Raw genomic sequence first — 26,182 nt, 5'->3', positions numbered from 1 at the left:
CGGGGCCACTTCACAGCTTCTGTCCTCGCCCAGGTTGGGGTGGGCCCCTCATCCTCCTCTTCCTGGGTTCCCTGGAAGTTTACCCCCTGGCTCCCTCTTCCCCATGGGCACCTTGGTCCAGCCCAGTCCTTTCCCTGGGGGCCTCTGGAGACACAGTCAGGCTTTGGCGAGGCTGGTGCGGCCTCACACCGTCTCTCCACAGCCCGGCATGAGCCCCGGGGACGGCTGCCCTGGGACCTCGGGGGGCAGCTGCCCGAGGCTGCTCCAGGACGAGCGGATGGCAGCCGAGGTACCGGACAGCAGGTGGGCGGGCAGAGGACAAAGGAGGACCCACAGGGAAGAGCAGAGAGCCGTGGTAACCTCTACCGCTCATTTCTCCTCAGAACGCGGCTTCCACAGCCACCCTTGACCTCGCGGAAGCCCAGCGTGAGAGGCCAAGGGATCACCAGGATGGAAAACACACTTTCTCCTTAAGGTGAGGGCCATGTGGGAGGAGAGACACGCTGACTCGACAGGCACAGCCCCTCAAGGGCAGCTGAGGGGGCTGGAGGCAGCAGTACCCCACACTGGAGGCAGCTGGGCTCATGACTGGGCCAGCAGGCTGTCTGCAGTAGAGACCGTTTGCAGCACCATCTAAAGGGCAGGCTGAGAGCTGGTATGGAGGCCCGAGCAGCGCGGCGGGCAGGCTCCAGGGAAAGCCTGGGGAACAGGGCGGGTGTGAGGGGCATTGGTTCCCTGGGCCTCAAGCTGCTGTCATTTGATGCGTCCTTGGAAGTTTCACATCTACCATCTCTATGCCTGAGAGGTAAGTGGGAGTTCTTTTTTTCTCAATTTAAGGCCCAGAGAGGGTAAGCAACTTGCCAGAGATCACACAGCTAATTAGTAGAAGCGGAGCCAGGCTTGGTGCCGACAGCCTCCCGTTTCTGTTCCACCCACTTTGGAGTCTGACTCCCCTGAGCCCTTCCCTCAAGGATCTTCATGGGCTTCCCCATGCTCTGCTCTGCTAATGAGGCCTTTTCTAAACTTGTAGTCTTCAAACAGCTCTGAACGCACCTCCCTTGGGGTGTCTTATAGACAGTGGCCAAGTCCAGCTCTACTACTAGGAGGAATACACAGAAAGCACCCCTTAGACCAGAAATCTTTCATCATTGTGGTCTAACAGGCTCCATGTGGAAAGAGCATTTAGGGGCCCCACCTGGGAGTCCCTCTGGGTTCCTGGCTCTGTTCCTTACACTGTGTCTGTTCCCTGGGATCTCCCTGAGGCTGTCCTTCCAGAATCCCAGAGGGACCTGAGTTTCTCCAGGCTAGGCCTCTCTGAGCCCATCGGCATTCAGTCTTCCAGGAGGCCGGATGCACTGGGGAAACCTGTCCGCGAGCGCTGGGCCTGGGCTGCCTCTCAGCATGGGTAAGGCTTGGTGTGTGCGGAGCCGTCAGAAGCAGAAGCATCTTAGACCGTTTGGGCCGCTATAACAAAGACGCCACAGACTGGGTAGGTTGTGAACAACAGACATTTATTTCTCACAGTTCTGGAGGCTAAGAAGTCACCTCAAGGCCCCTCCTCTTAATACCATCAGCTTGTGGGTAGGATTTCAGGCCATGGCAAGGAGGAAGGAGCAGGCATGGAGTCTGCTGCAGATGGCCAACCCCCGGGCCAGGTTGACTGCTCTTCTTCGTTGGCTCTGCAGCCCCCAGTCTGAGTCCAGAGTTCCGAGCCAGACCCTTGGGCTGCCTGGCTGAGCGCTCTGCTGAGAGGGTGCCCGGCCCAGCCCAGCCGCTCCCCTCAGGTAGGGCACCTGGGTGTGTGGGCAGGAGTCCCAAGCCCCCATGACTGGCACAGATGCTGCCCACTTAAGCCCGAGGAAGGTCCTGGGACTCAAACGACACTGCTCAGGTGTGGGGCCACCCCCGCCCTGTCACGGTCTCAGCAGTGATGACAGAGTCCAGACCTGAGGCTCCCTTTTCCCCCAGGTTCCCCGGCTGCCCCCGCACGCTCGGCTCGCCAAGGGAGACACGACTGCGCCGACAGCCACCCTCGGCCCGTGGGCTCCCACCAGCTGTCTTGCTCAGGCCAGACCCAAGGTGAGTGCACCTGGCTTCCCTTTGCACACGCCAGGATGCCTCCCGGACGTCCACACACACAACCCCTCCTTGCTCTCCTCCTGTCCTTCCTCTCCAAGGTACAGTACTGCTTGCAAGGCGGCCAGACCCCTGCTGCACCCTTGCTCCTGTCCCCGCTGTCTCCATCCTCCCAGCTTTTCCCCAGTCCAAGGACTAGGTCCCTGCTCCAGGGGGGAAGGGGAGGAGCCTTACTATCCCAGAGAGCCCGGAAGTCAGGATGTCACCCAGACCCACACCCATAGACCCCAAGACCCACACAAAGGTTCACACACAGAACAGACCTACGCACAATGACACAGTACACAGACTACACACACAGCCTTGTGCCTGAGGACTCACATCACAGCAGGGGTGGCAGCCAGCTGTGGTGTCTGGTATAATTATCCACTCCTACAGGGCCTACAGCTTCCACTTTATGATTCAGATGATGTGCTGCTGAGTCAGCAGGCCTTATCCAGGACATGGTGGCTTCTAAGGTCATCAGAGCAGCCATTTCTTCTGCTCTGTGCCTCCAACCACATGCCCAGGGCAGACAGAGGTAGTGAGTTGGATCATGGGAACCAGTCATCTCCCATCCCCCCCGCACATCATGGTCCCTCCCGCAGCTGCCTCCCAGAAGCCACATCCCACATCAACGTTAGGAGGAGGTGCAGAGCCCTGGGGCACCAGTGCCTGGAGAAGATTCGGGGGAAGGTAGGCCCTAAATTCACTCCACCTCCCTGTTCTCCCAACAGGTCTGGGCCCTGAAGCGAACCTGCACGTGGCACCAAACCTCAGGGCTACAAGCGAGGACACCCTCAAGGGGACCAGGAGACCCAGCTATCAGACCCCTGGGACCAATATCTGGAATAGACGATTAGGAGACAGGCCCTACCAAGGTCACAGCTTGCTGAAGTCACGCCGTTAGCACTGGTCTCTCTTTGGCTCATCTGATCCCAGGTCTGGCCTACCCCTATCAATCATGGGACAGGAGACAGCCCTTTGCCTGAGTCCCTGGGTAAGGAAGACAGGGGTGCTGGCTGTCACTGCCTGCGAGTCACCTGGGCAGGGGCAGGGCTGCAGCAGCAAGACCCGCCCCCCCCACTCCCCACCAGGCTAAACTGGCCACTCTCTGCTTGGAGAGAGTGGGCCGGAGTGGAGTAGACACTGCCATGAGCTCACAGCCTGCTCTTCCCAAGCTGACTTGCCAGCTCTATAAGGTGCCTGGGGAGAGGTTTTGTTTCCTAAACCAGTCCTTGCCATGGGTAACCAAGAGGCGGGATGACCTGGCCCTTCTTGGAAGCAATGACAGTAATCTCCATAATGCCTCACGTTTGTGTGGGCCTCTGTAATACATAAAATGCTCTATTTATTTCACTCGGTACAGCTATTCAAGGTAGCAAGGAAGGGAAAGGACACTTAGGTCATGGGGTTTTGTGTGTGTACACAAATCTAGCCCAGACTGCCCCACTTACCCCCGCTGCCACAGAACCTCTGAATCTTCTCCAGCCACATCATGGAGACGAGGCCCCAGCCCCTGTTTAAAACCCTCAACCTACCCCAGGGTGTCTGTAGCAGGGGTGCTGATGGCTTCAGTGCCAGGTCTGGGTGGTGCTGGGCACCTTTGCGAGCCCTTCAGAGGGCTGGCGACCACAACCGGGCCGTCCAAACCGCCAGAGGCTCTGAACTTGGTGATGACAGTCTCCACCCCAACTCAACCGGAGCAGCAAGGCGGCCAAGAAGGGAGCCTGAAAAAGAGTCAGAGGCCGTGGGGCTGGGGCGTGGCATCCTCCCGCCCATCACTCGGCCCGGCGCTGCTTGCGGCGCCGCACGGCCTCACGCAGGGCCTCCAGCAGCTGCTCCTGGTTGTTGCAGATGTTGTAGTGCGTCAGGTGGAGCAGCTTGTCCACGTCCTCCTGGCTGTAAGTCACCTTCAGGTAGTGGTAGGGGGAGTTGGAAGAAGACAGGTTCACCTCCCCGGCCTCCTGTGCCTCGGCCGTCCGCCGGACCCCTGTGGAGAGAGTGCAGGCCGGCCATGGGAGGCAACCTCGCTGGGGATGGAGGGCGGGTTTGGGGTCACCTGGGTGGAGGCCTAGAGGATAGAGGAGGGCTCCAGAGGATGGTGGCTCACCTGGGGCTGAGTGCTCCCGGAAAGAGGCATTGACCAGCGGGAAGTGCAGCACGGCAGGGGCGTCAGGGCGGGCAGGGTCTGAGAAGAGGTGGCACTCCCGGGGCTGGCGCTGCTCCTCGGGGCTGGGTGAGATGGACGGGAATGGGATGCCCTGCTCCTGGCAGAACCGATCCAGGAGCTGCAGCTGCTGCAGAGTGGGCAGAAGAGGCATCAGCGGGATGGGCCCATGGGCTCCCAGTGTCCTCCACGCTGGGCTGACTGAACACAGAGGTCTGCTAAAACGCGGGACTGACTGCCCAGATGCCAAGCCAGACGCTAGTGGACCCAACAGGACAAGCTGGGGTCAATGTTCTAAACCTGGCAGCCCTTCTACGGCAGCCCCTTTGGTGTCAACGGAGCCAGGCTGCTAACAACTCCCAGGTTCTGCAACTGGGAGACAAAATCCTTCACGGAACCAACACAGAAACTCAAAGCAAGGAGTCCCAGGGGTTCAGGACCAAACAGGGTGCAGGTACGTTTAAAATAAAATACATTTTAGGGCTTCCCTGGTGGCGCAGTGGTTGAGCGTCTGCCTGCCGACGCAGGGGACACGGGTTCGTGCCCCGGTCTGGGAGGATCCCACATGCCGCGGAGCGGCTGGGCCCGTGAGCCATGGCCGCTGAGCCTGCGCGTCCGGAGCCTGTGCTCCGCAATGGGAGAGGCCACAACAGTGAGAGGCCCGCGTACCGCAACAAAAAAATAAATCAATAAAATACATTTTAAAACACTGCCAGCTTCCCATCACACCAATTTCCTGAGCAGAGTAAGTTCCCCTGGGGGAACAATTCATAGAATCCACAGCCTTTCATTCACAGCGTCGCTGTCACAGCCCCTAAGGGAAGCTGTCCCAGAAACCAGACTCCAAAGCGATCTCTCCAGAGTCAGGATGTCGGGCCAGGCCTGGCGTTGTCCCCGCCTCCCAAGCCTGCCCGCTTCCCAATGCCCACCTGAAAGGCTCCATTGAGGTTGTAATCCAGCGACAGGATGAGGTCCACGTCCCGTGTGGGCCGCAGGAGGGGTGGGCAGCTGGTGTTAACAAGGTAGCCAACATCCAACAGGCAAAGGAAGGGCTCTGCAGGTGTCAGCTGGTTGGGGAGACCATCCAGTTTGGTGGCTGGAAAGGTGGGTGGGGGGGAATCGGGTGGAGAGCAGCTGTCACTGGTGCTAAAGGCACCAGCCCCTCCAGACTAATGCCAGTTCCTTGCTGTTTTAGAAGGAGGATCTGCCATCCGGCTCCTGCCCTCTCCTGCCAAAGCAGCACCTCAACTCCCGAGGCTCCACAGATGGGCCCTGACCCCAATGTAAGGAGGGCAAAAGGGGCTCCTGCTCCAAGCCACCCAGAGAACTGAACTCAAACGAATTGGGGCCAAGGGATTGGACAGTACAGATGTCTGGACCAGGGACCCAAGGCTCAGGTGGCCATGGGAAGAGTTTGGGGAGCTGGGAGCGGGGTAGAAAAGCAATACCTTTCCAGGCAGAGAAGTGAGGATGCTGGAAATAGTCCTTGTGGAAAGAGAGGCCACGGAGGAAATTGTGGGTGGCCTGGGCAAGTGGACGCCATGTCAGAAGGTCAGTGAAGAATTCAGCTATCCTGCTGGACACTGCGGGAGGCTCTTCTATATTCAGAAGGGGGACCTGCTCCTTGTCTGCAGTCAAGGACAGGGGAAACGAGGACCCTTTATTCCAGCCTCTGTGGACTCAAAAAGGAGGAAAGAGCCACCCCACGCTCCCCAAATAAAGCCCCACTAGCTGCCTCTCCCATCCTGCGGGGAAGAGCCTGGGTGCCTACCCAGGGTGGCCTGAGCCTGTGCCCAGCGGTCCCAGAACTGGTTGGGCTCGGAGGACCAATACAAGCTGTCCTGGAGGCTGGCTGCGTACAGGTTGCTCCAGATGCCTAAGGAGGAGATCCGAGTGGGAGAGAGTCCCCCAGCTCACCACACCCAGACCCTTCCCCACAGCCCATATGGGACCAGGAAACGTCCCAGTGACGAAGCTGGGACAGTCGAGCCCGCCACCTCGCCCAGGCCCCTTCTCCCCACAACCCTAGCTTCTCCCACCTCCCAGACCCACTCACCTTCGAGGAAGCAGATGCGGGACTCAGGAAGCCGCTTTGTCAGGCGCCCCATGAAGAACTCGGAGCCAAAGAGTTCAGAGGGAATGAAGGCACCGTACTTGGGAAAGCCGACCTCATAGGGGGAGAACTCACACCACTCTGTGAAGAGCCATACAGCCTCACCATGGGGCCCACGGCCTGAGGCCCCTCGGGCATCAAAGCACCCACCACGGGCCCCGCGTCGGGCAGCCTCGTGATCAGGAGGCTCAGCCTTGTTGCTGGCACCCTGAGCGTGGGACCCACGGCCCTTGCCCCCATCCCAAAGCCTGAGTGACTCGGATAGGATGACAGGGTCTGGAAAGCACGGGACCTGGCCCAGAAGAGGGGTGTGTTAACACCCACCTTCACACACAGGCCTAGCTATCTCTCACCCCGACAACTGTGAGAGCACAGGTCACCGTTCTGGAGCTACTCACCCCCAAATTCAAAGGTAGTCAGGTTCCGTTCTTTGGTGTTGAGAGCACAGTAGATGGGCAGAGGGTTCTGGCCACGGCTCAGGGCCTCCCGCTGGTCTGAGAGTTTGTGGTCGTGAGGCTGAGGGAAGGTAGTGTGAGCCTAAAGCCAGGGCTTCCTGGGGCCTTTCCCAGCCCCCGCGGCCCAGGGCCCCTCCTCCCCATCTCTGGACCTCGCCCTGGCTTTGGCTGCCCCCATCCCCCCACACCAGCCCCCTCCTCACACCTCATCATGCAACAGCGCCTCGTTGATGAGGGCCCACAGGGTGGTGAAGCAGGTCGGGTAACCCAGGGACGCACGCTCAGCCAGCTCCTGCCGGTACCGCCACAGCTGGCTGGGGGCCAGCATGCCCAGCTTGCTCTTGGTCACCTGCATTTTCAGTGACTCAATGGGCCCTGCCAGGTCCTTCTGAGACCACTCTGGGTCCTCGTAGAGGTTGGCCAAAGCCCTGGGAAAAGCCAAAGCCAGGGATATTGTCACTAAAGGACCCCCATCACATGCCTTGGGCTCACTGTCTGCTAGGACAACGGCCCAAAAGACACCTTCCAGGGTCCCCTTGAGCACCTTTCTCTCTGGCACGGGCATTCTCCCACCCCTTCCAGTTTGGTCAGAGAGGCTGGTGGAGTCTGAGAGCCTTAAGACCACACCCTCCTAACACAACCCAACTAGCCACCCCCAGGCTCCTACCCTCAAGCTCACCAGGTGGAGCCCGAGGCCCCTGTGATAAAGGAGATGCAATCCAAGAGGCCCAGCTCTTTCAGGCCAGCCAGCTGCCCATACAGGGAAGTCATGGCCCGGATCCCACCACCAGTGGCCATAACAGCTACCACTGGGATCTGGAAGAGAGAACAGCCAGGCTTGGAGAGGCCTCAGGGAAGGGGAAGGCCAAGCCACAGGAAGAAGAGGTAGCAAGCCAAGTGCCCACTCACCTCACCCACAGCTAAGGCTGGTCAAGATCTCATCAGGGCTCTTGGGACCAGTTCTACTCAGGTCTGCTAAGGAAGGTCTAGTCTGAAGTAACCTTGCAAGGGTCAGGCTTGTCTGGTATTAAGAACTCCAAGAGAAATGGACAAGTTCCAGGCCTCATCTCCTCACCTCTAGCCCCTAAGGAGTCTGGTGATTGCTTTCTTGAAGCCCCAGGGCCACCTCAAAAGTCTCCCACGTGGCCACCTCTCTCCCTCTTTCTAGGAGAGGTCAAATCCCTAGGAGATGCCCCAGGCTGATCTGATACCCCAGGCCTCATGCACCGCTCTGCATTTGATGTGATCAAGCTCCTGACAACAACAAGGGAGAGGGAAGCAGAGCAGGGTCCAAAGCTGGCTTGGCACCAGTTCTGGTCTGGTTAGGGCACAACCAGTCCCAGCATCCAGCACTGAACCCAAGGACACCCACCCAATCCAGCCCAGTCCCCAGACCTCATCCTCCTGCAGGTCTCCATCCAGCTGCAGGGCCTGCTTCAGGGCCTTGGCCACCACCTGCTTCCTCCTGCTCAGGAAGGCCCGCTCCTCGGCACAGGGCCCGCAGTCCAGCCGCACCGCCACCTCCCTCGGTCTGGTGGGAAGGAAGGGACCATGAGGCAGCTCCCGGCCTCATCGGAGAAAGAGAAGCTGGCCGGCCTGCCTGCCCCAGAAAGCCAGCCGCCATCCTTCTCTCCTCTCCTCTCCTCTCTCCAACCCTCGCCCCTGCTCCTGTGTCCTCATTGATGTGTGATGTGTGGATGTGAGGGGGAGAAGGTGAACCCAGACCCTGGCAGGGACACTCTTGGGGAAGCAGCACAGCGGATTCACAGGACCAGGAAAGCGGTGACTGAAGAGGCTCCAGGGCGGGACCCAACGCCATCGATCCACTTCCTCCTCTCAGCCTCTCTCCCTCACCCACCCAAAAATGACTCTAAAGGGGACAGGAATGGTGCTCCCACCTCTTCATGGTGGGGAGTTAGCCCCCCAGGTATGTGCAGGGCCAGTGTAGGCGGCTCCTCCCATCTCCTGAGGGTTAACTGGGCCCCGAAGGGGCGCGACTGCACTCCTCTTGGTTTCCTTGCCCCCTCTGCCTCTAACCACTGTTCCACCTTCCATCTGCTTTTCCAGCCAAACATTTATCAAGTGCCTCCCAAGTGCCAGGCACTGGGCTAGACACACACCCCTCTGACTGAACCAGGAATGCATGTAAAAAGTTAACAGGAAGAGGCTTCATCTGCCAAGCCTCCAGCACCTCAGGCCCCACCCTGGGAGCAAAACCCTGAGCATCTCAGAGAGGATTCACGGTGGCCAAGCCTGCTAGGGGCCGCCCCGTGCCTGCTCATTCCTCCAGGCTAAGTGCCCACTGCTGTCCCCCGTGACCTTTCCCGGTGCCCAGCCGGCCTCTCACCCTTCTTCTTTTTTCAGCTCCACCTTCATCAGGGGCTCCTGAAAACCATGAAGCCTCCAGTCACAAAGATGGGACACCCCGTCTCCTTCAACCCAGCCCAAGCCACGTCCCATGATAGTCCCATGCTCCCTTGGGCCCCAGCCATCTCCACAGGGGCCAGGCCTAAGGCCTGAAGACAGGGATGCTCAGAGGACCCCTCTCCCCAGAGCCTGGCCTGGCATTTGTCCAGGGCCTGGCCCAAGGACAGAAGCCGCTAGAGAAGCAGGCCAGCCCTTCAAGGCCTGGGGCCTGGGGCCTGGGGCCTGGGGCCTGGGCCCAGCCCCGCCCGTGCATCTGGCTTTCTTCCTCTGGGTGACCAGTACCTGGGATGTAAGGAAGACAAGTCTCACCACTTGGTCAGAGGGCAGTGCCCTCAGAGGCACCTTCAGCTGCTCTTGGGGCGCATCCTGCAGGAAGGATGAAGAGAACCTAAGAATGTCCACCGTTCCATTCCAGCAAAGCCTCACCAACTGCCCCGGGAGTGACAGAGAAGTAGCCGGAAGGGGGACAGGAGGCTGAGGTCAACCCCACACTTCCCAAAATGCCTGAGCAGGGAGTGATGGGGAGGGGGCTTGGGGTGAGCAGAGGAACAGGCTGGCAGGAGGTGCCGAGGGAAGCAGGGTGGAGGGCTCTGCAGGCCTCAGCGCCCAGGGCATCCCACTACCTTCAGGTGAATACTCAGCTCCTGCTCCCAGCAGGCCGGCCAATGGAAGCAGAAGGAACCGGCACCCACGGAGGCCTCCTGTGGACCCTCACAGGACCCGGGAACCACGAGCTGAACTCCGCCCTCCAACCCTGGAAACAAGAACCAGAGCAGAGAGGCTGGGAATGGGATCTCAGACCACAGAGGCCCCTGTCTTGCCTAATGGGCCCGGGGGACGGGGCACTGCCCCCCCCCACTGATATGGAGGTCTGGCTCAGACCTAGGCTGGGAGATGGGGTCCCACCACAGCCCCTCTGAGGACTAAAGGGAAAAGGCCCAGCATGGATTCGTCCCTTCACTCCTGCTGCTGGCTGAGAGCTGGGGGCAGCTAGCACAAGGTTCCCTCCAGGGTCCCCTTAGAAAGGGGAAGACAAGGGCTGAGAGACGGCAGCTATCCCAGTGGTTCGGGGACTCACCCTGCTGGTCCCCGGCCTTCTCCAGTCGAACATGCAAGCAGGAGAGCTCCCGGGCCTGGGTCATGAAGAGAGCCCCTCAGACTCGAGCCCCTCCTCTGCTGCAGATGCCACCCTCCCAACACCCTGGTTCTTGCTCCTCAGCACCTTTTCACCTTGGCCCTGAGTCACCAACCATTTGCTTGGGGTTGTAGCCTCTGGAACTAAAATCCCAGCCGCCTCCGCCGCCCCCAGCAACAGCGCTACCCAAACCCCATGGTGGGCGCAAGCTTCAGGCCCGGGGAGGGCTGAGCAGAGGGCACGAGGGAAGGGCTCCAGACTCACCACCAGGATGCCATTACTGACGAGGCGCTCAGTACAGCCAGTCCTGGAAAGAGCCCCCGGTGACCCTTAGTGAGAATCCAGGTTCCCATCCCCCAAGGAGGTCTGGGCTTTCCTCCTCCACCCCTGATGCCTCCCAGGGAAGGGTGTCAGCTCTGGGTGCGCGGGGCTCTGTTCTTCCCAGAATGAATCACTCCCACCTGGGAACCGCCCCACGGCCCGACTTACAGGTTCTGCAGCCGAAATTCAACTTCCAGCTGCTCCTTGCCCTGTAGAGAGAAAGAAGCAAGTTAGAAGCGGTAAGGAGTACGTGTGTGTGTAGGTCCCAACCCAGACACCTGGGCTGCTGCGGTCCCAGTGGTGAGGAGAGCCACTGTCCACCTTCCCTGGATTGCTCCAAGAAAGCTACCCTTGGCTTAGGGGACAAGACAGAGGGTCGGGAACAGGACTGCTGTTTGGTGGACAGTAGCTCCTCGTTCACAGAGGCCTCTGGGATGCCAGGGAAGCCTGGACCACTCACTGGAGAAGAAAGCCATGTACCTGGCTACCCTCCAAAGCATCCCCTCCCCAGGGCTGAAGCCCTCCGCTGCCTGCATATAGCCTTGCCTGAGGGTTCAGTGAGAAGCTCTCACGCCGGGACTCCCCAGCCCGCAAAGTCCCCACGTCAAACAGCACCGACAACAGAGGGTCATCCTTGGTCAGAAGGTCCTGGTCAAAGACTTTGAGTTGCACGATGTTCTGAAAGGGGAACAGAGTGAGGGGGCTGCAGGAAGAAGGGGTGGGACAGGGGTGGGACAGGGGTGGGACAGGGAGCAGGGCCAGGCTGATGCCTGCCCACCTTGAGCTGGCTGTGGATTCGGAAATGAAAGCTCTGATTCCAGATGGGGTTTCTGCTGTTCTTGACCACGCGCGTCTGGACCTGGTGGCTGGAGGCCGAGGGCAGCCACAGAGTCACGTAGCAGTCAGAGGGGGTCACTGTGGGAAGGAAGAAGGAGCACCTGGTGCTGGCCAAGAGCCCTTCCCAGCCCAGCCACCCAGAGCCCACGTCCTTCCATCACAGGCAGCTCCAGGAGACCTAGAGACCCAGGGAATGGAGCTGGGTCGGGAGGCAGGAGGTAAAGGCCTGACCTCGACATTCCATCCACTACCTCCCCTCAGCACCCTCTCTGGGACCCGCCACATGCCCAGCCCTACTCGCGTCTCTTTCCACTGTCCTGTCCCACTGTGAAGCCACCTGCAGAACCACTGCCCTCTCTGGGCCCAGCACTCACGTAGGTCCTTGAAGGGCAGGCCACGGGCCTGCAGGACACGAACGGTGAGCAAGCAGGTCCCAGGCACCTTTGCCTGCAGAGGAGAGAGAGAGAAACAGGCTTACTACAGGCTGATAGGCCCAAAGGGGAGGCTGGGGTGACACCTTGAGGCCTAATCCTGAATCAAAGGACCAGCCCTGCCCAGCCACAGGCCTGTCCTCTACCCACCAGAGTCCTGAGCCAAAAGGCAGCTGTGGTATCTCCTGATGACACCTGCCTACACTTACACAACATGCTGCACCGGCTCTGGTCCAAGGGCTTCATGTAGATTAACTTGATTTAATCATACAACCACCCTATGCACAAGGACTACTTATTATGACCAACCCCACAAGGAAACAGAGGCACAGAAAGGCTAAGTAGTTGCTTGCCCGAGAGCCAGGACCAGAACTGGAGCAGGCTAGCTCAACCTGTGCTCTCAACTCCCACACCTACCTGCTTCCAGTTCCTAGTACAGTATCCTTATTCTTGCCACCCCACGACCCTGGCTCCCCTTTACTAAGCAGCCTTGAGGCTGGTCTTAGGTGGCGGGGGGACCCCAGGGCAGCAAAGGGGATGTGGATATAAGGCCAAAGAGGGAAGGGAAGAGGTATGTCAGGGCCCCAGTTGTCCTTGGTCCCCCTGGTTGAGCTGCTTCCCGTACTCTGCATCCCTGGCCAGAAGACAATTCTGGAAATGGGCTCTCCATGAGGCTAGGCACAGCCATTATCAGCTCAGACCACCCATAGGTTGTCCAGTCTTCCAGGTCCTGCAAGGTCTGGCTAAAGATGGTCCCCAGGTGGCCCCATCCAAACCCACGATCCTGGGTATGGGGATGTAGACCCTGTGCTAATCAATTCTTCCTTTTGGCCATCAGCCCTGCTTCAGAAGGGCCCTGATGGAACAGAGTCCAGGTGCTGAGCTGGAAAAGCTCATCTGTCACCGTCAGCCCTGGGGTCCCCACGCCCCAAGCAACTGAGTCAGAAAGAACACAGGAGCAGCCATTTCCTCTGGGGCCCCAGGACAGCAGCTGGGAGCCTGAGTTCTCAGGGCCCAAATCCATGGTGCCAGGGAGCTCTGCCTGGAGCCCATTTCTAGGCCAGGAAAAACACAGAATGATCCTCCTTCCCAAGACCCTGCCTCTTCCCTGGCTTCTGCTCCCTGGCCCTGTCCAAGGCTGGCAAACACCAGGAGAAGCCCATAGCTCCCTCAAGAAACAGCATTAACCCGGCCCCGTAGGGACCAGTGCCCTAGCAGTTCTTACCAGAGCCATGAGGCAAAGAATCCTCAGGAGGAAGGAATGACGGGCAGCACCTGCAGGACTAAGGACTGTCAGCTTTCTCACCCAGAGCCAGGGATGTCCCAGCAGGCCCCGAGCTCCTCCCTGGTTCCTGCCCACTGCTTCCGCTCCACCCAAGCCCCACACCCACTCCCGGACCAGCCGCCCGTCCAGGAGGCGAGACACCTTAAGCCCACACAGAGCCACCGACACCCTCGCGATGGGGGCTCAGCACCCCGAGACCCATCCTCTCCAGCCACCGCCCGCTGAGCCCCACAGCCCTGCTCTCCCTGCCTGGGCCTCAAGGAGGGGCCCCCAGGAGAGCTCGCCATCAGCAGCTGAGCAAGAGGCCACGGGGGTCTGGCTGGGGTCACGGCTGAAGGGACTGTTGAGGTCTGGAAGGCAGGGAGCGCAACCCAGAGCGGCAGCAAACCCACAGCCTCCTGGTGCCAATGTGACAGAACCGCCCGGTCTTCGCTGAAGCACTTGGCCAACCTGAGGGGAGTGCCCCGGGCCCCAGTGTGAGCCGGCAGGGCTGTGGTTTGTTCTGTGAAACAGCCCTTCAAAGCCGCGTGCCAGGCTGCCTCCACCTTGGAGCTGGGTGCTGGGTGGCGGCCGGGGAAGGGGGCTCTTCCATCCCCAGGACCAGGTTGGGGCAACGGGGCAGGGTGGGGAGTGTAGAGACCCACGAGGGACAGGGGTTTCTGTCCCACCCTATCTGTGCCTGCTGTGAGGGAAATAAGGGCGACCCTTAGGGAACAAGACCCCACCAGCTGCCGTGGAGCTGGAGGAGGAGAGCAAACAAGGCCAGAGCAAAGCTAGGGAGAGCTTTACAGGACCTGAGTCAATGAGTTCCGTGCCACAGAGTGACAGCAAGGCTGAGGTCGCCCTGCTTGCTCCAGAGAGGCTGTGACGGCGGTCGGGGACAGAGAGGTCTGGGCCACAGAGAGCTCCTCAGGCCCCGGCCTGGACCCAGCCCTCACCCCCAAGCAGGGTCACCCTGAAATGTTTACCTGAACCTTCCAGCCCTCACCAGACCACAGAAGGCAACCGCGAGGGAGCGTTAGCACACGTGAATCATAGCTGCCTTTTATTGAACGCTTCCTCCATGCCAGGCCGGTGCCATCCTTACAGATACCATCCCCAACACGCCATGAGGTAGGAACCATCATTATCTCTGTTTTACAGACAGCACACTGAGGCTGTGAGGCAGTAACTTTCCCACGGTCATGGCGCGGTGAGAGGCGGTGCCGCACCTGAACCCCACTCCTCTTCCAGAACAGGCTGCTGCCTCACCTGTGCACCAGCTTCCTGGGAGCCCACACCCAGACCTGCCTGGCATCTCCTGGTCCTCCCGATCCTCTGAAGCTGACCCTAAGCCCAGCTGGGCCAGCGGCCAGCAGCCAGCACCTCTGACTTCAGGTTGCCTCTCGAGGTGACTGGCTCAGGAGGGGCACGGCCTTTTCCATGAGTTGTCCTTGGTGATGTTCACCAGGGCTCGGTCAGTTAAGGCCTGAGGCCTTAGTGAGGGAGTCGAGCAGCTGGAAGTAACTGTACTTGAGGTCATACTCCATGTCGTACCAGAAATTCACTGTGGAGAGAATGGAGACCGGAGCATGAGGGTCCCCCTTCTAACCTAAGCTTCCCCACCCATCCCGCAGTGAGCTGGGCTCACCGGCCATGCAGCCCCTCACCGGCCATGCAGCCATGGGACTGCTGGACGTGGTGGAACCACAGGGCAGGCAGGTAGAGCATCTCGCCAGTCTGCACTGTGCAGTGAAGGGCCTGGGCCTGACTGTAACTGGGGTACTGGGCCAGATCTGGAGCCAAGGGGTCCAGTGGGATCCAAGGCACCTGGAAACACAGCAGATTCCAGGGAGTAGGCCCAAAGCCCCCAGGCCCTCCAGCTCTGTCCCTGGAGGTAAACACTATGGGCCCTGCCCTGCTTGGCACTGGGAGGCCCAGACGTAGGGATTCTTCAGAGCAAAGCACCACCTCCCCATCTCTTTTGTGCCTGTTCCTCAGAGCCTAGGTTCCTTGCCTCCCCCCCGTCCCAGGGCCCAGGAACAAGGCAGACACCTTCTCCATGGTCTCTTCATCCACCATCTTGAATGAGCCCTCTTCGGTTAGCTGGTAGGATGCCGGTGTGTACAGCTCTGAAGCCAGAGGGAGAAAGTTGTGGGCACCCTCAAAGGGCCTGGAGCTTGCCCACCACTCCCAACTTGTTCCCTGGGTGCAGGGGCAAGAGGGCCAGGAGTCCTGGTGCAGTGGAGATGCTGTGTCCACACCTCAGGCCTGGGGCCCAGCCCACCCAGGGCTACCCACTGCCCTCCCTCTACTTTGGGCCACCTGCTCCCCAGCCCCTCCAGGCTGCATCCCCTACCATAGGGGATGAAGGGCCGGTCGCTGGGTGGATGCAGCAGGAAGTGTTTCTCTCCCGAGATCACACAGTAGAGGTTCTCATAGTGGTCCTTATGCACTGCCGACACAGAGGGCCCAGTGGGCAGGGTTAGGAGGGGCAGGGCACAGGAGGGGGCAGACACTCGCACTTGGGGCCCTGCACCCCAAGACAGCTTACGGTGTGACAGAAGGGCATGCAAAGTCAGAGGAGGCTCAGGGGGATGCCAAGGAGAGGAGTCTGGCAGGCATTCCGGCATCACAGATCTCTGCCTGCCAGGGACTTGACACTCGCCAGGAGGGGAACTCGCACAAACAGAGTTCTTCTGAGTCTACCCCCTGACTTAGCTGGCCTTCAGTACTTTCTAGGGACCTACAAGAAACAGTGCTCCCCGCGTCCAATGCCGTGGGCACCTTCGCCCACCTGAGCCGCTGGGGGAGGCCCTCTGTTATGCCTGAGCCCCAGAATCCCAGGAGATTAGAGATCAATCAGTCCGACTTCCCTGCAGGCCAGCCTCCTACTCTCCACCTCGCCTTCCCTCCCCACAACCTCCTCCCCACCTTTGTATTCCCGACACCTACACGATGTAACTGCAGCTGCCTCCCCCAGCCAGAAGTTCACAGCATCAGGCATCTTTCCTGTGGGTCAGAGGAAAGAGGGCGAGTTAGGAGAGGCCAGGCTGGGAACTACCACCACACAGTGATGCTGGGCCAGAACCTGGGCGGGGAGCAGAGGGGCCCCAGGGAAACAGCAGGGAGAAGGGGCAGAGGTGGGTGAGCATAGCAAGGGGCCTCTGTCCCCTGGAGCAGAAGGAAAGGCAACCATCTTCAGTAGTTCATCGAAATGAAGTCAAGGCCGAGGGAGCTGACCCCATGGGGCCAGGAGTGTGGACGGTCATCAGCAAGGGGAGAGAAGCCACAAGCGGGGCTGGCTCCCACCTTCCCACTTCTTCCCTGCCGGGGTCCCACCTCCACTCACCCAGCGCCTCAGAGGCCCAGGGCACGTGGGGCTCCAGATCAGGCAACAGCTGGGGCAGCTCAGTGAGCAGGTTGGAGCACTGCTTCTGCACGTAGAGGACCCCGGGGTGTTGGGCTCGGCCCTCCAGCACATCCAGCACACAGCTCAGAGGCAGGCGGCGCTCGGCAGGCATCACAAAGCGGTCCCCTCGCACGGCATCCGCATAACCATCTGGGGTCACCGCCACACTCACCTCTGCGGAGCCTGCTGTGGCTCTAGAGGAATGGACGTTCAGTCCAAGCCCAGATGCCCCAGAGCACCGCCCACACTCCACCCAGGGCAGCCCCCACCTGAGGTAGGGGAGGGACCACTTCTGGAGGGCCGGCCAGTGCTGCAGGGCATTTCGGATGATGCAGGGCCTGCTGGGGCAGACCCAGTCACGGTAGAAGTGGAGTGGACCCGGGGGCTTGTCCAGGTAGGGCACGGCAAGAGGCACGCTGAGCTCTGAGAGAAAGAGGCAGGGGAAGGGGGTTAAGCCAACAGTACCCAGTTGCTGCCCCAAGGCCTGCATAAGAGATGCCCTCTCTGGGCAGTTCACTGTGTCAGCAGTCAATGCCTATAGGTGACCAAGGGACCCTGGACAACCAGGAATAGAAGAATGAGGAGGGAAATTAAAAGAAGAAAGTGTGAAACACTCATAAACACACCAGGATGGGCCCTAAGAGTCCACAGGGCCACGGGCTGCTGCTCAGCACACAACCCAAACCCTCCAGGTGGCCACGTCCAGCCCTGTACAGTTAACCCCTGGCTTTCCTACTCTGGAGTGGCCAACCTCCTGGCATCCATTAGGAAAGGCAGCCATGGAGGCAGTGTCGGGAGCTCCAGAATGAGCAGAGCTGAGGCCCCGAGGACAATGCTTGTATGGGTGGGCCAAGGTTCTGGAGAGCACCTAAAATGTGCTGAGGACTTAGCTGGGCCATCGTGGAGGTATTAAGGGATGATCCGAGCATCATCTCAAGAAGCTTACAACCTAACTGGAGAGACAGGCTGCCACACAAAACCACTGGAAGAAAAGTAAGGGCTGAACTGTCTTTTGGTCTTACCGAACAGCATCACCATCCTCAGACACCCAGGGCTGCCATGTGCGTTTGGGCAGATTGTGTGGTGCGCCACCTGTGCAGAGGTCAATAGTGGCCCTGTGTCACCCTTAACAAAAATCTCTTCTTATTTATTTATTCATTTATTTTTGGTTGCATTGGGTCTTCCTTGCTGCGCACAGGCCTTCTCTAGTTGCAGCGAGTGCGAACTACCCTTTGTTGCGGTGCGCAGGCTTCTCATCGCAGTGGCTTCTCTTGTTGCAGGACACGGGCTCTAGGCGCGTGGGCTTCAGTTATGGCGCGGGGGCTCCAGTAGTTGTGGCTTGCGGGCTCTAGAGTGCAGGCTCAGTAGCTGTGGCGCACGGGCTTAGCTGCTCTGAGGCATGTGGGATCTTCCTGGACCAGGGCTCGAACCCATGTCCCCTGCATTGGCAGGCAGATTCTTAACCACTGTGCCACCAGGGAAGCCCCCAAAATCTCTTCTTTTTGACTCTTTCTTCTCCCTCATTCCTGGTATCCTACTGATTACCTCTAAGTCCTGTTGATTCTACCGCCTATGCCTCTCAAGCCACACACACCCTCTGCTGGTAACCACATTCAAAGTTAGCTCATTTGGGTCCTCAAATGTCACTCTGATGAGGCTTCCCTCTCTGGCCACCCTTTTAAAAATTGTAACCTATCCCCAACAATCTTTATACCCCTTCCCTTCTTATTTTTATCATTTCTCACTACCTAAGACACTATATATTTTACTTATTCCATTTGTTTATCGATCTCTCTTGCGAGAACATATGCTCCACGAGGGCAGGGATGCTTGTCTTATCCACTGATGTACCCCCCCACCCCCAGAACCTAGCACACAGTAGATGCTCAGTAAATATTTGCTTAATGGTTGAATATAAGTCTCCAAAATCTCCTAGCTGGATGATTGCTGCAGTGAACTAACTGGTTTCCTTGGCTTAATTCCACTCCTTCTCAAAGCATCCCCCACCCTGGCCCCAGTCACCTTCCTAAAATACAATCTCATCTTGTCACACCTCTAGTAAAAAGTCCTTTGACGGCTTACCACTGATCCTTACAAAATACAGTCAGCCTTGGCACACACATTCAAGACACTCCGTGATGAGGCCCAACCTACTGTTCCAGTCTGGTTTCCTCCCGTCTGGTGCCTGCCCGTCAGCACACACTCTACTCAGGGGGTGCCAAACGTTGTTCCTGCTGCTCACTCGCACTGGAATGCCTTCCTCCTGGCTTTTATACGGGGCATAGGCTTTGCTGTGTTATTTTCATCCTTGCGGTCTAGCCTGAATGCCTTGGCCCCCAGTGGGTGGTTACTACATCCTATCCCAACAGCCACTTCCTCATTTTCACCTCTGAGGTCACGCTCTCTCTCATGACCGCGTCTCCACACCGGTCATCTGAGCCTTGCAATCAGGTGGAAAGTGAAATGTCTTTGGATTAAAAATTGAAACTGAGTGGGAAGACCCTGGTGGACCCCGGAAAACTGAAAAGGAAGTATGCTTCCTTCACTGGCTCGAGAGGCGAGATGGAACGTGCCAGGTAGATAAGGGAGCAAGGGCAAGGAATCTGGCAAAGGGCCTTCCCAGTCATGCCAGCCCATCTAAGCAGTCACCTGGTGGGGCTCAATAAATCTCCCTGTTATTCTTACTAGGAGTCTTAAAATAAGTGGACACTGCCTTTTTTTTTTTAAAACCCTTTGTACTTTCTGTAATTATTTCAGTTTTACTTTTTCACCGTTTAATAGATTTCCTTTAGAGAATGGCCCCTATTCCCTCCTGGGGCTTCCAAGTGAGAATTTTTAAAAGGATCCAAACAATTCCTCTGGTCCAACAATTCTTCTGCTAGGAATTTAACCAACAAAACCACACATGTGCACAAAGACTCTGCTCCAGGCACACCAGCCTCCTCACTGATCCCTGAACACTACTGGCACACTCCCACCATAGGGCATCTGACCCGCGTGCCCTCTCCTGGAATGCTCATGTCTCTCAGAGGTCTGCTCGGCTCCCCTGCTCCCCTCCTTCTTCAAGCCAGTGCTCAAATGTCACCTTATCGAAAAGGCCTACCCTGACCTTCTCATTTCAACTTGTAACCTGCCCTCCACCTCACATCCTGAGCCTCCTCATTCTGCTTTACTTTTTTACCCCAAAGCACTTATCATCTGACCCATGTTTTTCTACTATATAATTTACTCATTTAGTGTGCCTATGGTTAACTGTCTCCTCACTTAGAATGTAAGCTCTACGAGGGTAGAGATTTGTTTTGTTCGCTGATGTATCCTAAACATACTGAATGGAGCCTGGCACACTGAAGAGCTTACCAAGTATTGTTAAACGAATACTCAAAATATTGGCTGCAGTATTGAAAACAATAGATTGAAAATGGCCTAAATGCCTACCAATACTGGGCTGATTAAGTAAATTACAGCATTAGTACACAGGAGGGGTGGAAAAGACTGAAAAAGACTGAAGTAGAGTGATATGGAACGATTTTCAAGATACGCAGTACAGAAGAGAGTGCTTAACAAGCTACCGTTTGTATAAAAAGGGAGATATAACAGTCATAGGTTTGTTTGTAGATATTAACAAAGTATTTCTGGAAGAATGCATACTGGAGCCTGGAATGGGAGGAAAGCTTACTTTACATTGTAAATCTGCTGTTTTTTAAACCATGAGCCCATGTCACTAAGAAAGAAAAATAAAAACCAAACAGGGGAAGAGCCAAGGATCTCCAGTACAGCTGCCTCCATTTCTCCCAAAGCTCTGCAGTGCTCGCAGCTTGGAGGAGTCTTTTCCTGAAGGAAGCGATCCAGCAGGGGTTCAGAGAGGGAGAAACCTTAAAGATTTCACAACAGGGAAGGGTGGGAAGGGCAACAACAGCATGCCCCGAGTATTCGGTGCCGGCTGACGGTGGGAAACACAGAACGCCACCAGAGTAAAGACTGGGCCGGGTCTTGGGATCAATGTGAAGTCACCCCAAGAAGCCACGAAAGTGCGGGAATACGGAAGGAGGGGAGCTGAGGACGCACCCAGGGGGCTGGGGAACGGGGCTGCGACACACGCGCGATCAGAGAGGGGCCGGCCACCAGTCACGTGCACGAGGTTCCGCGCCCCTTGAGGAAAAGAAACACGGTGCACCTTGGGGCCAGTGGCCCAGGAAGAACCAGGGCGCACCCGGATCCGGGGCCCGATTCTCGGCAAGCCCAAGGCCCCTCCCGCATCTTGTAGTTGCTCTGCGGTCGACGAGCCACCCCACTCACCCCTAGCCGCAGCCGGGAACTCCCGTAACTCCCTTCGCACGGCGTCCAAAGCCGCGTCCGCCATGATGATGCCGCCGCCGCCGCCTCTCTTTCCCTCCCTTCTTAAGACCCCACCCCGGGCCCGAGGCCCCGCCCTTCCCTGCGGCCTCAAGCCCTGGCTCCCAGCCCTCCCCCACACCTCGTCCTCCCTGACACTGCCGCTGAAGTCCGCAGCTTCCAACTGCCCACCCCCATACACCCCCAGGCAACCACAGATTTTGTATCCACGCGGCAAGCGAGAAGCCGCGCCTCCTCTCGCCAGCCCCACTCGTTGGCAACCCAGGGTTAGCAAATGATTGTGTTTATTGACGAGTTCATACATCAGTACAAACGGACATGTTAAAAACAGCCTCTGCCCTGTGAGACCTGGGGAGGAGGGAAGCGCCATGGCCTGGACAAAGTATAAAAGTTATAAATAAGGGGCTTTCAAAACTGGGTCAGGGCAGATCTGAACGGGGGCGGCAGTCGCCGGTGGCCTCAGACATGCAGAAAGAAGGGGGCGGGCGCCGGCCACGAGACCCCCGCCCCCCACGCTGGGCTGGGGGTTGGGGAAGGGCAGCCACCTTCTCACAAACCTTGGCAGCAGTGTAGCTCCTTCCTCGTGAGGGACAGACTGGCTGAGGATGGCCAAAAACCCAGCCCAGAGGGCCAGGCCTGAACCCCATTTGAGGTGGACTGCGGCTGGTGTGCGGGTTAGGGGTACGGTGGGAGTGGATTTCTAACTCTGACAAGGGCAGCTGCAGCCCCTCCCAGGGTCCACTCAGCTGTGAGAGTTCTTGGGCCAGGATTTCTTTGCACGTTGGCCAAGCAGGTGGTGGTAGTAGAGAAGAGTGAGGGTGAAATAGGTTTCACCTGTTCAGGTGACTGATGCAAACAGAGCTGCGCACCCTTCAGAATCTAATTTCTTGCTAAGCCTCCGCCTACAGAGCCAGCAGAGCCCATACAGAAATGGACTTCTGTGGCCTGGAAATGTGGTAGAGCTGCCCTGACTTACCCGAGGCAGAGGAAGCACTAGGGCCTAGAGACACATGTTCTTCACCCCAACTCTTCAACAAGTGCTTCACTACTTGATCCTACTCGCCCACTATGCCCTACTTCCTTCCCCTCACCCCTAAAACTGCCCGTCTAATTCTAATCTATCCCCTGACCTCTGCCACTTACCTGTCCCACCTATCACCTTTCCAGTGTGTCTCTTGGCCCCTGCTGCAGTCCCATGTGCCTCCCTCTCTTCAACCTCCAGTACCCAGTACCCCTAGATGCCCAGCACCCCTGGGTGCCCAGCACTGCCTTTGAGGCCATCTCACATCAGCTAGGCTATGGACACTAAGAATCCAGATTTCAGGCTTAGTGTGTTCCTTCCCTTTTCATGTTCTGTGATAAGAGCCAGGTTGGTGAAGCTAGGGTGGGACGTGAGAGGAAACCAGGTACATATCAGCCAGCCAAGTGCTCTAGCAGTGAACACTCAACTTGTGGGTGTGTGTGTGTGTTTAGATTTCATCTGCGGCCAAGGTTCTTAGAAGGTGGGCCAGCGCCCTGTAAACTATGAGGGAAGTTCCAACACAGGCTTCTGACTGAGCATCACTCAGGATGCAGGGAGAAGGTGGCCTCAGCTCCAGGAGCCTACTGGGGACCAGGGCTGGAAGACAGGGAAGGCCAAGGGGCTGAGGGAAGGAGGCCAGGGCTTCATGTTTTCCCAGCAGAGGGCTTTACTGTCCTGCAGCAATGTCCCACAGCTGGCTCCACAGTTCCGGCCAGGAGAGAGGGGGCACAGGAAGAGACAATGCTAGGGCCCTCTTGGAGGGGGAACGGGAGTGGAATGTGGCGGCTTGGGCCTTGATATCAACTCAAGCCTCCTGATGGCTGGGAGTGCTCCAGAGGGCCAGACGGCTCTGCCTTTCTGAACTGCCAGCAAGTGGGGAAAACAACCCCTGCTCTGGCAGCCAGGGGAGTGCAGCTGGTATGGGGCGGGGGTGGGGGTGGGGGTGGGGAGGCGTGAGTGGAGGTAGAGGTGAAGCTCCGTTGTTGGCTAAAGGGCATGGATACCAGATCACCTCTCACCTCTACCCCACTGAATACCCTGTGTGTGCTCCACCCCAGGGAGCTGATCCCTGCAGTAATTTCAAATGGCTTCTCAGAAGGGAGGGCCAGCCTTTCCCGATTTCCCCCAGATGAGGCAGGCTGCCCTCCTACTCCTCACAGCACCAAGATGACAAAGGCCCAAGACCTACCCCTGCGTGAGCCACTGGAGGGGCTGTGGAGGCAGGAGTTCCAAGAAAGTGAGGGAACAGTCAGGGAAATAAATTAATAAATACAGGGACCCCATGAGGAACAGCTGGGAAAGCTGCTTCCCCTCTGAGCACTGATCCCTGCTATCCACTCCAAGCAACCCCACAGGTTTTGGTGAGTGGAGGAGGGGCTGCAGTTTGAAATCGAGGAAGCATTCACTTGGGACAGGCTTCTGGAACTCAGAGTCTGCGTTCCATGCGCCGCTCCACGGCTCGAAGCAGCAGCTCTGAGTATTGCTCCAGCAGGGCCTGTGTCTGCTCGGCGCCCGCGGCCCCAGGGCTCCCACCTGGGCTGGACAACACGGCCCCGGCCAGGGCCTCTAGCTCCTGCCGCACAGAGGAGAAGGTGTTTCTGAGGAGCTGGGTGATGCGACTTTGCTCTGCTGAGGGTGTCTTGCAGCTGGCCACCTGCAACAGGAACCCAGAAGTGAGGTGGAGGAACAGTGGAGGGGACTGTCAATGGATGTAGAAAAGGGAGGGGCCCTGCCAGCGTCCAGCCTGCCCCAAAGAAGGGACTGCATGCCCTGCTAGGTGTGGCTGGGAATTCCACACTCCAAGACCAGCAAGTATGACCAGAGGCTAGGGGACAGAGGCAGACCCTGGGGGTGACTGTCAGATCTGGCACCATCTACATCTTGTTAGCAACTCCTCTTTCAAATCTTGGCCCCTGCTGGACTGTCCCCTATGATTAAGGTGGCCAAGTCAGTTTTGAACATGAAAAGGGATACTATTAACAATTACACTTGGACAACAGGCATAAGCTGCATGGTCCTAAGCAAACTAGGACATGTGGGCTCTCTACACCCCACCCTCCTGTCTGAGGATGTCTCCAGCTGTTAGCCAGAAATGACCCATACGTGCTCAGTTCAAGAGGCCTGGCCTGGCTTCTAGCCCACTCATCTACTCAGAATGTTCTTAATTGCTCCACCCACCCGTCGGTGGAAGAGCCTTATCATGATGTTCCAGATACTCAGCTAGCACTCCCGACCTGCTCTGTCTTCCCGCAGGGGGGGTACCCAACACGTACCAAGTGGTAGAGCTGCACGGCCTGGCGCACACTGCCCTGGAGCTCTGCCACAAGCTGTTCGCACTGCTCCAGGCTCACGGCTGGTTCTGGGAGGGACAGACAGCTCAGTAAGGCCCAGCAAAGCTGCCCCTTCAGGCCTCCCCACCCAGGGGTCACTCAGAGGAAGAGAGGCCTACCCCCACCCCACCCAGCATCGCACGCCCTCAGTCCCTTCCTCTTGCCTCCTTCCTTCCCGACACCCTCCCAACACCACCCAGGAAACAAGGTCCAGAGGAAAGGGCCAACTTCAGCCCCAGTCCCAGGGGCTGGAAGGCACTGAAGGGGCAAGTGGGTCATAGGGAGATCATGAAGGTCGGCAGGAGTGTCTCACCATCAGGGGTGTGACTTAATGGACCGAAACAGGAGCAGACAGGACGAAATACGCCAGAGGCTGGACGCACAGAAATGGGATGGAGCCAGAGACTGGCCAACAGACACGGGAGAGAGAGGACGGGGCAGGAGATGAGAGCTGGGAGCTGTGCACACCTGAGTCCCAGCTCCGGGCCACCCCCAGCCTGGTGCGTTCCACAGGGCTGGGAGTCTTCTCAGGGGGTGGGGACTGCAGGTTCTCAGGGCCTTGAAGGAGGCTGCTGACCGGCAGCTGCTGGGCACGGGGACTGCTGGGCCCAGGCTGAGCCTGGCCCTCGGTCCTAGGCTTGGGAGTGGCACCCTCCCCCAAACAGGCCCGCCTCTCAGATGTACTGTGAGCCTTTGCTAGGCCCGCTGGGGGGCCAGGCTGTTCTGCCTCACCAGGGGCCCGGCCCTTGGTAGCAGGTGAGAATGTGGCCAGGGTAGGACGATCAGGCAGTGGCTTTGGGATATCCAGGACCAGGTGAGCCCGGCTGGGCAGGGCCAGCTTGGTGAGTGGCGAGACTCGGATGGGGGCAGGAGCTTGATGTTCGGCAGCCAGGCCCAGGTTCTCCCCAACAGAGATGCTGCGGGATATCTTGGCCATGGAACTGGTGGTGGGGTTCTGGTAGGAGTGGGGCTGAGACAGACGGCTGTCAGCTTGGGGCAGGGAGCACAGGCGCCCCTGGGCCTCTATCTCCTGTGAGAGCAACGGACCTGGTGGAGGGGCCTCGTCTGCAGGGGAGACAGAGATATACACAGGTCAGGTGGTCAGATGCTAAGGCTCAACTCCCCAGGAGCTGCTGTGCCCTGCACATACTCACTAAGGGGCTCCCACTGGCAAGCACGGTGACACATCAGGTCCACGTGAGGCCACCTTCCTCTAGCACGCCCATGGGCTCCACGCTCCCCACACCTAGAGCTGAGCCCCCCAGGCTCCTCACCCTGTGGCACCAGACTCTGCACCGACTGGGCTTTCTGGAGTCCACCTGAGGCGCTGGCTGTGGCCACTCTCTTGGGGGCCCAGCTACTGTCCGGGTTGAGACGGCGTCGTGGCAACAGCACAGGGGCTGCCTGCTGGGGGCCAGGGTTCCCAAGGGAAGGCCCTGACTCCGGGGGTGCTCCTGGAGGATTGGCACCATTGCCTCTCAGCTGCTCGCCAGAAACCTGCGGCACCTGGGCTGGTCTCGATGTCATTGCCAGGCTTGAGGAAGACGGGGATGGTTCCCTAGGGAGGAAGTGTGGAAGAAGGCCCAGAGAAGGCTCAGGGCTCCTCCCTGCCAAGATGGGGAGAAGCTCTCACAGCACTAGAGAGGCACTAGGAGAGAAGGGAAGGCACAAAGCCAGCCAGGACAGCTGTCCCAAAACTTGGAGTGCACAATGCTGCTGGGCATGGAAGACAGAGCCTTGGAGAGAAGAGCGCTGCAGGCTGCCCCAGGTGCAGGGCTGACCCTATTGGGAGCACTGC

At 58.4% G+C, this 26,182-nt stretch overlaps 3 protein-coding genes and 1 long non-coding RNA gene across 13 annotated transcripts in view; 1 reads left to right on the top strand and 3 right to left on the bottom strand.

The window, feature by feature from the left end:
* Positions 1-1,490: 1,490 nt before the first annotated feature.
* PLA2G4B (phospholipase A2 group IVB) lies at positions 1,491-14,656 on the bottom strand. Of its 2 annotated transcripts, none has more exons than XM_059058005.2 (21): positions 14,580-14,656; positions 13,230-13,279; positions 11,948-12,020; positions 11,515-11,651; positions 11,283-11,414; positions 10,905-10,945; positions 10,680-10,722; positions 10,359-10,413; positions 9,904-10,034; positions 9,563-9,646; positions 9,201-9,238; positions 8,249-8,384; positions 7,533-7,669; positions 7,059-7,281; positions 6,797-6,914; positions 6,342-6,479; positions 6,057-6,161; positions 5,734-5,913; positions 5,215-5,381; positions 4,229-4,415; positions 1,491-4,108 (listed from the first exon to the last, which is right to left on the bottom strand). In XM_059058005.2, the coding sequence occupies exons 1-21, from the start codon at positions 14,584-14,586 to the stop codon at positions 3,897-3,899; spliced, it is 2,394 nt and encodes a 797-aa protein (XP_058913988.1). In that variant the 5' UTR covers positions 14,587-14,656; the 3' UTR covers positions 1,491-3,896. The 2 variants fall into 2 exon arrangements, with proteins under 2 accessions (XP_058913988.1, XP_058913987.1); XM_059058004.2 differs by having other exon boundaries at positions 14,541-14,620.
* LOC136793816 (uncharacterized) lies at positions 4,200-11,412 on the top strand. Its single transcript, XR_010839663.1, has 3 exons — positions 4,200-4,739; positions 5,481-8,780; positions 9,218-11,412. It is a non-coding gene; the product is annotated as an uncharacterized lncRNA (long non-coding RNA).
* Positions 14,318-21,160, bottom strand: JMJD7 (jumonji domain containing 7). Of its 8 annotated transcripts, XM_067029057.1 has the most exons (9): positions 20,977-21,063; positions 20,746-20,829; positions 16,950-17,103; positions 16,621-16,874; positions 16,224-16,280; positions 15,628-15,723; positions 15,324-15,400; positions 14,939-15,098; positions 14,318-14,835 (listed from the first exon to the last, which is right to left on the bottom strand). In XM_067029057.1, the coding sequence occupies exons 1-9, from the start codon at positions 21,038-21,040 to the stop codon at positions 14,747-14,749; spliced, it is 1,035 nt and encodes a 344-aa protein (XP_066885158.1). In that variant the 5' UTR covers positions 21,041-21,063; the 3' UTR covers positions 14,318-14,746. The 8 variants fall into 8 exon arrangements, with proteins under 8 accessions (XP_066885158.1, XP_066885161.1, XP_066885157.1 ...); XM_067029060.1 differs by lacking the exon at positions 20,746-20,829 and adding an exon at positions 17,703-17,772 and having other exon boundaries at positions 16,621-17,103; positions 20,977-21,070; XM_067029056.1 differs by having other exon boundaries at positions 16,621-17,103.
* Positions 21,161-21,300: 140 nt separating this feature from the next.
* MAPKBP1 (mitogen-activated protein kinase binding protein 1) overlaps positions 21,301-26,182 on the bottom strand; it is a 51,142-nt gene continuing 46,260 nt past the window's right edge. For both annotated transcript variants that reach the window (XM_067029055.1, XM_059058099.2), the window contains 4 exons: positions 25,659-25,942; positions 24,853-25,449; positions 24,328-24,413; positions 21,301-23,708 (listed from right to left, as the gene is read on the bottom strand). In XM_067029055.1, the coding sequence (XP_066885156.1) occupies positions 23,481-23,708; positions 24,328-24,413; positions 24,853-25,449; positions 25,659-25,942 (1,195 nt within the window). In that variant the 3' untranslated portion in view covers positions 21,301-23,480. The remainder of the gene's footprint in view (positions 23,709-24,327; positions 24,414-24,852; positions 25,450-25,658; positions 25,943-26,182) is intronic.

The sequence above is a fragment of the Kogia breviceps genome, chromosome 3 (assembly GCF_026419965.1).
Source record: "Kogia breviceps isolate mKogBre1 chromosome 3, mKogBre1 haplotype 1, whole genome shotgun sequence".
NCBI classification, from domain to species: Eukaryota; Metazoa; Chordata; class Mammalia; order Artiodactyla; family Physeteridae; genus Kogia; species Kogia breviceps.
Note: the sequence above shows the minus strand (reverse complement) of the source record. Positions and strands in the feature narration are given on the sequence as shown.

Bases quoted from the DNA above. Each gene is read 5' to 3' on its own strand.
- PLA2G4B (XM_059058004.2), bottom strand. From the start codon at position 14,586: ATGCCAGGCAGGTCTGGGTGTGGGCTCCCAGGAAGCTGGTGCACAG. The intron at 10,723-10,904 runs GTAAGTCGGGCC...GGCTCTTTCCAG, and splicing joins GAATTTCGGCTGCAGAACCT to GACTGGCTGTACTGAGCGCC. The intron at 5,914-6,056 runs GTAGGCACCCAG...CCTTGACTGCAG, and splicing joins ACAGGCTCAGGCCACCCTGG to ACAAGGAGCAGGTCCCCCTT.
- JMJD7 (XM_067029056.1), bottom strand. From the start codon at position 21,040: ATGGCGGACGCGGCTTTGGACGCCGTGCGAAGGGAGTTACGGGAGTTC. The intron at 15,724-16,223 runs GTAGGTGTCGGG...CTGTGTCGGCAG, and splicing joins GGCAGCTGCAGTTACATCGT to TGCATAAGGACCACTATGAG. The intron at 15,401-15,627 runs GTAGGGGATGCA...CTCTGGCTTCAG, and splicing joins CCGGCCCTTCATCCCCTATG to AGCTGTACACACCGGCATCC.